Genomic DNA, 12018 nt, shown 5'->3' with positions numbered 1-12018 from the left:
CCCCTTACATCCCCTCTCCTTACGAAATTTAAATTCTAAATTATTATTTTTTCCATTTTCTGGCATGTATCTACGCGAGTTAAGCGCAAAATATTCTGCCAATGTCACATTTAAAATAGATATACAGAAGAAATGAGATTTATTTTTATTTATTTATTTATTTGGGAAACAAACAATTATAATTACAATTAATAGTAAAAAAACAAATATAAGAAAAACATAAATCAATCAAGTTTCCACTTAAAATTAATACAAACAAATGACATATTATATTAAAAATAAAAACAAAAACAGAAAGCACAAAATGCAAGTGAAACTGAAATCATTCCGTTACAAATTTTGAAGCGTTTAATGATGTTGAGTAGAAACTGTAATACTACAGTAGATATTTAGAACATCATTATAATTAAATAAAATAATTCATTGAATGCAACATATAAATAATAATAATTTATTATAAATGGTGATTGAAAATTATTATCAGTATTAGTAATTATTTGCAAACGCCTTGATCACATTCTCTTTGTTGTCTATCATTAAAAAAAAAAACATGACAATTCATAACGACTTTCAAATACGTTATTTATTTACAATTATCTAAATATAAATTATATAAAAATGTAGGCAAAATCATATGAATTAAAATAAATAGAAAAAAATTCTTAAAATAATCAAAAAAATGGTCATTGCGTAAGTATTATTATTTTAAATAATTGATAGACAAGGCATATTCAATGCGCGCTTTTATAAAGCTTAGAGATTGTTCATGTCCATGATATTTTCTTTCAGCGTTAAGCATGAGATTAATTAAAGATCACCTTCTATCTATTCTGTCTATCCAAAGTCAAGTCAAAGTCAAAAATCTTTATTCAATATTGAAGCGTCACACTTGCTTATTGATTGTCATAAATCTACCACCGGTTCGCAAATAAACACCTCGGACCTGAGAAGAACCGGCGAAAGAAACAGCGGCTTTTTTATATCTCATTTATTTACAAGAAGTGCAATACATATACATCACTAGCCAAATTATATATACCTTTTTTTAAATTTGAGATAACCTGGAGGCGATCGTTTAAAAAGTAATCGGATGTGTAATATCCTTCAGCACACAAGCGTTCCTTAACGATTCTTTTAAATTTCACAATTGAATATTTTTGGACGTTTTCTGGGATCCTGTTGTAAAAGCGTATACATTGTCCCATAAAAGACTTACTAACCCTGTGTAACCTGGTATCCAAGGTTTATCTACTTGATCTTCTCAGTCTTCAATGTCATACTTGAAAATAGAGTATTCGTTGATTTTCACATTACATTGTATAGAATATGTTAGAATCGAGAAAATGAGTACTTGAGTTTCGTGTCGGTTATTTTTGGTACAATTGTATTTTCGAACTGGGGATAGTATAGAAGGATTTATAACATATGTAATGTAAAGTTTGAATATTACTTAAATTTAATGAAATTAATTAATAATAATATCCTGGGACATTTTTCGCACACGGCCATCTGATCCCAAATTAAACTTTTACAGAGCTTGTACTATGGAAACGAGACAACTGATATACTACATATACTATTTTTCTTTTGTGAATACATACTTATATAGATAATTACATCCAGACTCAGGACAAACAGACATGTTTATGCACACAAATATCTGTCCTGGTTGGGAATCGAACCCACAACCTTCGGCGTGAAAAGCAAGCATCCACCAACCACGCCAACCGGCTTGTCGTCGGATAGTTTCACCTTTATTAAATTAAAATAAATCAAAAGTACTTTTTAGAAGCTACTCCAATAAAGAAGAAAACGATTTGAAAAATAATAATAATAAATAATATTGTTTGCATATTTTAGGGCGCTACTCTTAACAGGCGCATCTTTAACAGCGAGTGTGCTAGTCTTACAAGTTGCAGTTATACCACTTTTGTTTAAATATAGCAAGTCTGTACAACGAAAAATAGTATTCTCGAATTGCAGTAAGTAAATAGGAAAAAAATGTTATGATAATATAATGCTTTCAATTTTTTATTTACTTAATAACTCCTATTCTAAAAAATTGTATTTAAATTGTCGAGTTGAAACAAAATTGCTATAATAAAAATACAGGCACTTACAGTAATTTTTTTTTTAAATATAACTTTATTAATTTTTCAGTAAACTATCCAAAAAATTTAGACTTCGAAAGTCCTTCCAGCTGTAATGTGCTGGGAGGTAGGAATTGTAAAATACAATTTCAATCGACTGTTGATGATAATCCAATCCAATTAGGTAGGTTAAGGTCCTAAAGTTTTTTTTACCTTGTTACCGCACGTGTCATCGCTCACGTGTAAGATGTCCATGTCCATTGCTGTATCCTTAACAACGTGTATGCGAAATTTCCTGATGATGATGACGAACAAACAAAATCACTCTCGTATTTATTAAAATACTAGTATCGCCTACGGATATGCCCGCGTGTTAGGGGAGAGGGGTGTCTATAAGTTTTAAAAACAGTCTGTCCTTAGGCTTCAAGCTTCATACAAAATTTTATCAAAATCGGTTCAGTGGTTTAGCATTAAGAGCGTTGCAGAAAGACAGACTTACAGTCGCATATATAATATTAGTATATATAAGATATCACTACAAAAATCGCCACATGTTTATATCTTGACGATATAGAAAAGATTATGAGAAAATTCTCTTACTTAATAATATTCATCCACATCTCACGAGAGAGAACGAGAATTGTTATACGAAGTGAGTTCTTAGCACTGTTGCAGTAAAAATAAGTAGAGTTTTCTGCTCTATACCCCAAGAAGTTATAAAAGCCCAGTGGACATTAACTTACTTATACTTAATTCAGGTGTATGGCACATAATACCATGCTCGCTATTTCGGGAGTTATTCATAATACACGATTGCTTAACATTAGAACAGAGACTTCAAAATGAACTGAAGAAATCGAAAAATACTATTGTTTTATATTGCCATGGTAAGTTTAATGAGAAATACTTACTTATATAACCGCAATTATTCTGCGCACATAGTATCTGTTATGTGAGTATTAGTACATCTTCAACCCATGAGGAGAGCTCCGCCGAGACACGAGCGGACCGCAGTACGGGAGAGACCGCGGATGTGTTATATCAACACGATCCCGCGGCCTCTCCGATCCGTGCTGAGGACGGCCATCGCAATGGTTTAAGTGGGTAAGAATCCCACATAACCCGGTTCCACCCCCATAGGACCCGGGTATCAAAACAAAAAAAAAGTATTAGTTTATTGACAAACATAATGATAATCATGACCAATTTCGACTAAAGCGGCCATTCTCAATGAAGATCCAGCCAACTAAACAGGATATATTTTAGTGCACAATTACGCAAACACAGGTGCACTCTCGATTCTCTTACTCTTACAATCCGATAGGACGGCAATCCGACACGGCCAGAAAGAGTTAAATCGCAGCACACAGGCTATATGTGCTTTCTGATGCAAAAGAATGTAATTTACTATCTACTACCTTTTTTTTCTAGAATTGGTAGGCGAACGTGGCCTATGGGCCACCTGATGGTAAGTGGTCACCAACGCCCATAGGACATTGGCATTGTAAGAAATGTTAACCATCTCATCATCGCCAATGCGCCACCAACCTTGGGAACTAAGATTTTATGTCCCTTGTGCCTGTAATTACACTGGCTCACTCACCCTTCAAACTGGAACACAACAATACCAAGTATTGCTGTTTTGCGGTAGAATATCTGATGAGTGGGTGGTACCTACCCAGACGAGTTTGCACAAAGCCCTACCACCAGTTTGTTTTGTTTTTTTTAACTGTAAAGAAATAGATCGATAACCGCTAACATTCTATTCTGGATTTTTTTTAAAGTTTTTAGTACATATGGGATTATTTTTACAGGTAATTCAAATCATAGAGCGTCACCACATCGCTTGACTCTTTACAAAGTTTTTCAGGCGATGAATTTCCACGTCATAACTTTTGATTATAGAGGTAACTGTATAAATGAGTTGAAAGGTTTTGACGAGGAAAAACGATAATCGAATCGGATTTTGTGTGGGACATTTCTACATGTAACTTTTATGGTGAAAACTAGTATATTCCACTCGTTTGTTATGTTTTATAAGCTTCACTCAATCTCTCTCCTCTCTACTCTCAAAAGTAGGTAGTTTATTTCTCAAAGGAAGTCTAATTCTATTCGTCACACTTCATTTGCTTAGTTCACTCTTTTTTGTACAGAGCATATTTATGCCTACAAAAAGTTAAAAATTGACATACAAAACAAATGCAAATTAGTAATTTTTTGACGAAAATAGCTCTGACTTAACTCATTATTTATTTAGCCTTTTATACAATTTAATATATGATATTAAAAAAGATAAGTATGTTTAGCACAATTTTGCTTAAAAGCAAATATTTTTCCAGGTTACGGAGACTCCAGCCGCGTACGTCCCACAGAGAAGGGCGTCGTGGAGGATGCTTTTCAAGTGTACTCCTGGTTGATGGAGTGCGTTCAAGGAAATAACAAGGTCACCGTTATTTTGTGGGGACACTCTCTAGGTAAATAATATATACTTTTATATGATCAATTATTTAAATTTTTTGCACTTTACGGGACGTTAAAATATTCGGTCATGCGTTACTTCCCTAAGCAAATTCGAAATTAGAATATTCAAAGCTCATTTCGAAATGTATCAACAGAAAAACACGCGATGGCATATTCATCTTTATTCATAAATAAATTACAGTAACACCTATACGTTTGAAGAAATGAGAAAAAATAAACAATAATTTTCGTGTCAATAATTTGTGATATACTAATTGTTAACTATCAATTGTTATCAAAGTAAATAACAAAATAAAGGAATTATTGCAAATAATAATCCTTACTCAATATTTTTTTAAGAATTTTCCGGTCGTGTCGGATTGCCGTCCCAGCTGATTATGGGAGCTAGGGAATAGAGAGTGCACCTGTGTTTGCACACACACTCGTGCACTATAATATCTCCTGCGCAGTTGGCTAATCTCTCTTGAGATTGGCCGCCGTGACCGAAATCGGTCTGGAGGACATTATTAATTACAATATTATTTATTTAATTTGTTCAGGTACAGCGATAGCAGCTAATCTAGTTTCAAATTTAGACAAGCTATGTTCAGACCGCGGCACGGCCTGTCTGCCGCTTCCCAAAGCCCTGGTACTGGAAGCGCCATTCAACAACCTCGTTAATGAAATAGAAAGGCATCCATTTTCAAAAGTAACTATATATATTTTTTATTGGTGTTATTTGGTCTGCCTACACTCTGGTCTGACATTAAGGTGAATCCACACTGTGATTAATATGTTTGCCATACATACAAACATACATAAAAATATTTTAATAACAAGACTTGCTGCTTATTCCACCAAGCTGCTCTGGTACCGATCGGTGGCTACAAACGTGTTATAATTTCATACGATACTTATAAGATTCCTCACGAAGCAAGACTTCTGTTCTATTCTGTAAGAGCAAACTTGAAACTCATCGGAGATATCAATCGTAAAATGCCAGAAAGTGCTATTCAACATTGACCATAAAAATCATAACATTTCAAGTATACACACATCAAAATAGTATATCAACGTAAGTCGGTTGTCAACATTTGACGGGTGAGTAATGAAGTGAGTTCTTACAGAATAGCACTACTGCACCATCAATAAATAATAATCAAATGTGTGGTTTAGAATGGATATCAACCCTTCAAACCAATACAGTAACACAGTAGAATAATTATCATCGTCTATAGGAACTAAAGATGGCACTTTGGTTACTTATTCTATCCTTGCTATAAATTGTGCGGACAATATTATATGACGCAATTCGCCTTATATTCTCCTCTAGCTAGTATCCTGGTTACCATATTACAAGGATTCGTTCCTGAAGCCGTTCACCTCGTCACCAGAGTACAACTTCACGACAGACCAGTACCTCAGCACCGTTACGAAGCTGCCTGTGCTGATTTTGCACTCGAAGGGAGATAAAATAGTACCTTACGATTTAGCTGTTAAGGTTTGTTTCCCAATTTGGCTTTTTAAGACATACGGACAAGTGGGTATCAGAAGGTTAGTGGCAACAATGGCCCACTGCACTGTAAAGTATGAGCGAATCGACAACTATGGTTTATTTTATTTATTTATTTAATCTAAGTAAGACAAACAGTTATGACATATACAAAAATATTTATCACATTAAAAAAAAACAATTACCAATCAAGTGTTCATAGATAATTAAATCAAATATACATAGCAGAATAATAATGAATAAAAATTGAAATGAAAGCTTAATTAAAACTTTACGGAGTTTGACCAAATTAATAAACTGAATTAACAATATATAAATTAAATGGTATTTAATCAACATGACTATGTTAATTTAACAATTACACTGAAATATTAAATAACTTTATATTTAACATAATTTTTAATATACATAAAATTTGTACAAACATTTTTATAAAATACAAAATTAAAATAAAAAGAACAAAATACACATTACAAATTTAAAGCAAAAACACGCCGTCTAAACGATTGTCCTGTGGCTTTGCACCCAAGACGCTGGTACTATTGCATCTCTGCACCGCTAGACTCAGCCTTTGGGCTAAATAAGGGCCAACTCTTAGGTCACCAGAAGTGTGGACCAGATTCTTAGAAATATCTTTTATGATTGTTTTTGTATCGTACGACCATGGACCCAATGTTTCAAAACCCAACCGCGCAAATTCATATTCGTTGGATAAAAGTGAATATTTGCGGCGCTTGAGTATTTGAGCAGCTTCAGCGGCTGCACTGGCTTTACGAGACGTATTCTTGATATGAGATACTGCCAGCTTATCTACGCAAGTTGCATCCCACACAAGAACACAAGTTCCATCGACCGTGGCACTAATGTCGCTCCATCGGGTCTCTTGCCATCATCTCTGCATAAGCCATTCGATTCCAAAGTAGCAGGAATCGATGCTGTGGCAAAAGCCCGACGAAGTATGTCATTAAGAGATCCATGGCGATATACACGGCCAGCGCTTTTGCGGCAGCTAAGTCCATGGCGTCTAAAATGATCCACCCTGGTACCAGATGACATGTTACATCACCTTCCAAAGAGCCATCATCGAGGTACCATAAATTAAATTTTGAATTTAATAATGAAATTATTGGATGTATAACCAAACTAAATATGGCGGGGCCAAGTGGGTCACCTTGCTGACAACCTACTGATGAATTAATTTCGTGCTTGCCAAAATATAATTTTGTGGGAGAACCATAACATTGCCACATATAGTCGAATATTTCTGGAATTTCTTTTAACATAGCTCCCCGATCAACCGAGTTGAACGCATTCCGAACATCAATTTTGACGAAAATTTCATAATTTTCGGATTCACTTAAAAAGGTTCTAGCAGAATGGACTGCCGCTTCACGTCCTCCCTGTATACCAAAACCCAGTTGTTGAGGCATGAATTTATTTTTTAATTTGCTTCTTAATATATTGCAACATATCCTAGAGGCTTGTCGCCGAATGGTGCTGCAAACTGCAATGGGACGTATTCCTCCATCTTATTTTAATAAAGCTATTAAATTTGCACCATGAAGAATCGGTTTGATTGTTTCTGGAACTCGACCAGACAGCGTTAAGTTAACTAAATTTGTTAATTCCCGAATTAATTTTTCCTCGTTGAAGACGAGACGTTGAAGACATTTCTTAAGAACTGAGGGACTTAACAAGTCTTTTAGGTGCTGTGGAGTAAGACCGTCCAAACCATTCAAGAAAGAATAAATCCCAGAATGGATAGCATCTTTTGAAATATGTAGAGGCGTTATGGAGTCTACAGGTAGAAAGGAAAGTTGAGAAGGTATTGGTAAAGGATGTTTATCCTGGAGGGCCTTTAGCGTCTCAAGAGTATTTGTTGCCAAAATATCATCGGAAAATAAAAGATATAAAGCGCCTCTGACATTTCTATCAGTTATTTTATGCTCAATAAGCTTGGTGTGATATGCAGAGGGATTTGTCTTATTATAATTATATTAAGGATTCGGTAAATTATAATGTTTTATATTTTCTTTAATTTTTGATGTTAGAGAGATGTCTTTGTTTCGATTTTTTATATTTAGTACTCTATATGAAAACGTGAGATATTCTTCCCACGCTTGAGTTGTATTTTCCTATGAAACTTTGGACACACACTCTGTGAAACAACGAGCCACTGACGCTCGAGCTCCTCTGACCCCGTGTTTAAGGAGTGCGAGTCTTTTCCATATTGGTGTATTGCTTAATGTCTCGTTATTCTCTGTCTTAAGATTAAAATGATTCGCTGACCTTAGTTTCTCATCTGGTTTTAAAATATTATTTGGTATATGACGTCGGCTGCTATGGATTGATAGGCCACGTTGTCCCTTGTAAAGTTTTCCATCGATGCAAATGGGACATTCAGTACACAGTTACTATTAGACCACGTGTCGTATGAAAACATGAAAAATAAAATATAATAAAATACTTATTTTAAGAAACATTAATATTACAATCACTAAAACAATAACTTAGATAGAGAAGAACAGAATTTAAAAAAAAGGAGATATATATTATTTTAGTAGGATATGTAATGTAAGAACGCATGCACCAATATTTGTGTCTATTATTTTCTTTTTAAAGAACAATTTGTATCACGGTGATTTCACTGATAACTATATTTATATATATATATATGTCGCGAATTCAAATGGATTGCCATTTTAATGCCATTTTAATGTCCAATATGTTGATTTTATTAAATCAGTCAGTGCGCACGTTCGGCGCTGGCGCTGTCCTGAGAGCAAGAGACCAAGTGACCAAGGGTCGCTCAACAAAATGATCACACGCGCTACTGACATACTCCTTTATATTTTATATTTCCATCAGTCGGCTACATAATAAAATAGGCACTAGTCTTATATTTTTTCACTCTTGACGTCTGACAACCGACCAACCTATATGACATACATCACGTTGTGTGTGGTGTTGCTATTTTAATAAGTAACGTATACCATAATATATACGTATAATATATATATATTATAAATTTTTGACACCCGTCACTCTTGAGACTCCACATTATCAGCTTCGTATTAAATAATCAAATACTTGATTCTGATATTTTCGTATTTGACGATGCATCTGTTTTCTAATTTGACAATTTGTTTTTCATCTTTTTAGTGAATAATGTTTATATGATATTTCGATGTATTTCTCTTGTATTTAAGAAATATTTGTTCTCTGAAATATGTTTTTTAACTGCTTAGCTTAATATTGTAGTTATTTTACATATTTTTATATAAAATAATTTAGAAAAAAATAATAAACAAACAAATTCTATTCAAGGTGACAATTTATGGTGATTTTTATTTTTTCTAGGACGTTATTTTTTTTTTATTTTTTTTTTTTCTTTTTTTTTTTTTTTTAGAATAGGAAGGCGGACGAGCATATGGGCCATCTGATGGTAAGTGGTCACCAACGCTCTTAGACATTGGCATTGTAAGAAATGTCAACCATCGCTTACATATCCAATGCGCCACCAACCTTGGGAACTAAGATTTTATGTCCCTTGTGCCTGTAATTACACTGGCTCACTCACCCTTCAAACCGGAACACAACAATATCAAGTATTGCTGTTTTGCGGTAGAATATCTGATGAGTGGGTGGTACCTACCCAGACGAGCTTGCACAAAGCCCTACCACCAGTTATGTTCGTTTTAACTAATATAGCATAGGTATTTATTCATAAGTTTCAGTGTTGCCCTATTTATTGATATTAAAAGATGCCTATAGGTATACCTAGAGGGTTTGTTCAAAGCTCTACCACTGTAGTATGTTCCTGATCGCTGTCGGCCTCGGTGACTATTCTGGTGGTTAGCTTATAAGTTTTATTTACTTGGTAGTAGGACTTTGCTCAAGGCTGGGTAGGTCACAACCTTTCATCACTAATTCTACCCTGAATCAGCAATACTTTGTCTTATTGTGTTCCGGTTTGAAGGGTGAGTGAGCCAGTGGAACTACAGTCACAAAGGGCATAAAGTCTTAATTTCTTACAGCGCAAATGTCTATAGGCGGTGGTGACCACTTACCACCAGGTAGCCAATTTACCAGTATGACTATAGATTTTATTAAAAAAAATTAGGCAGCGGACGCCAAGAAAATAGGAACACGCTTCGAATCGTGTCAAAAAGTATGTTTTTTGTGGTTGGAAGTATGTACCTACACTATCGTGTCTCAAAAAGTATATAAACTTGTACGGTGCGGTACTTGAACTCTTACGAATCGTGTCCAAATTTTATATTATGGAGTGCACTTATGTTTGCGCACACACTTGTGCACTCTAATATGTCCTGCGCAGATGGCTAGTCCCTCTTGGGAGCGGCCAGTGTGGCCGAAGTCGGTCAGGAGGTCATCGTTGCCAATACGATATCATTTTTTGTAGCTATATGAATGTTTGAAGAGATCGAGGGATGAGAACGGAGGTCCACTTGCATTTCACGATTTTGATAAGGGGCACAATGATATATGTGAAGCGCCCGACTTGCCTCTCGTTATTACGTGAGTTATAATTTTGTTTTGCGTCTTTGACTTGATTTTATTTAAAAAAAAAATACATATAACCTTATTTTAACTAACGCTTATTTTCAATTTTAAATTATTAACTATGTCAATATAAAGAGTATAAATACGAAAACAATTAAAATAACCCTTTCATTAAATTTGTTGCAGAGAATTTATGAATACGATCAAGAATAAAGAAGATATTGAAAACAATAGCGCAATGTAAATTAAACAATATATAATATTTGTTAAAAATTATTTTATTTTATTTGTGTTTGAAATTGCACATAAAACAATGAGATCGTTATATCACTTTAGTTACATATATAATTATTGCTTAAGAAATATATTATAGTTAATTCAATCCACGAAGACGCGTTCCACTATTACAGCTTACATTGTAAACTTGGACTGAAGCAAAAAAAATTATGAGATTGTGGATTGAACTATATATAAGTCCGATATGACATTATTTTAATAGATATGTATTTCTAAAATATATAAAGCCAGAATAGACCAGTGGATACAAAGTGTGGATCATATCCAATGACCACTGGTTCAAATATGGACAAGCACCATTGAGTTATCATGTGCCAAATTTGAGGTTATAAATCGTCACATGTTCAGTGGTAAAGGAAAATAACTTGAAGAAACTTTTATGAATTTAATGAAATTTTACTACATGTACCAACCCAACTTAAGCAACATAATGAAATAAGTTTTAAAGGTAAAAAAAAGTTAGTTTACCTTTACGGGGAGGCTTTTTAGCCCAACATTAGAACCTTCATATGCTGCTTCTTTACATTGATATAATTGTTTTATTGTGAGAGTGCAAACGGACTTAGCTTGGCCTCAAACTCGGCTTGCTTGGCTTGCTTTAGGCGTTTTGCTTTCCCTGGTGAATAAAAATACTGGTATCATTTACCTTGTACCTTGTAACTGAATGTGGCACGAAGGTGATAAAACAGTGGTAAAAACAAACTCTTTATACGCCGTTTCCCTTCAGGTCAGGATATTTTCTTTACCGAGCATATAGTAGTTCATCTGACTATCAATAATAAGGCTAATGCTTCTATTTTATATTAATAAAAACTCAATTTGAATGTGATAAACATTAAAATAAATATTTAAGTCTCTTTCACTTACTGTAATGTATGTGTGCTAATGTAATATTTTTTTTACTTTTAAGCCCTCATATAAGCATGTAATGTCCACATCGAGAAGACTCAATTGTAAATATTTTCAGTTAAATGTATTATTGTATGTCATTGTTGATTGAATAATTGTAGTCAGTTTTGTGGAATAAATAAAAAAAAAAGTACTTAAAGATACAGATATATTTGCTTCATATTTGAACCTGCGACTTTGCAAATATAAGCTGGCTCTCTCACACTAAATTATCAGTCATAGACG

General features: G+C 34.0%; 1 protein-coding gene across 1 annotated transcript; it reads left to right on the top strand.

Annotated features, from left to right (window-relative positions):
* Nucleotides 1-564: 564 nt before the first annotated feature.
* On the top strand, nt 565-10831 carry LOC126778393 (lysophosphatidylserine lipase ABHD12-like). The gene is made up of 10 exons (XM_050501882.1): nt 565-690; nt 1861-1982; nt 2161-2274; nt 2849-2977; nt 3905-3997; nt 4430-4564; nt 5111-5259; nt 5884-6051; nt 10487-10602; nt 10774-10831. Exons 1-10 carry the CDS (start codon nt 680-682, stop codon nt 10829-10831), a joined length of 1095 nt encoding a protein of 364 aa, XP_050357839.1. The 5' UTR covers nt 565-679.
* Nucleotides 10832-12018: the final 1187 nt, after the last annotated feature.

The sequence above is a fragment of the Nymphalis io genome, chromosome 26 (assembly GCF_905147045.1).
Source record: "Nymphalis io chromosome 26, ilAglIoxx1.1, whole genome shotgun sequence".
Taxonomy (NCBI): Eukaryota; Metazoa; Arthropoda; class Insecta; order Lepidoptera; family Nymphalidae; genus Nymphalis; species Nymphalis io.
The sequence above is the reverse complement of the archived record's forward strand: the minus strand, read 5'-3'. Positions and strand labels throughout refer to the sequence as shown.

What these genes read in the sequence shown, in the direction of transcription:
- LOC126778393 (XM_050501882.1), top strand. An exon ending in AAAGGCATCCATTTTCAAAA is followed by an intron (nt 5,260 to 5,883) that starts GTAACTATATAT and finishes ATTCTCCTCTAG; the next exon opens with CTAGTATCCTGGTTACCATA. An exon ending in CTTACGATTTAGCTGTTAAG is followed by an intron (nt 6,052 to 10,486) that starts GTTTGTTTCCCA and finishes CATTTTTTGTAG; the next exon opens with CTATATGAATGTTTGAAGAG.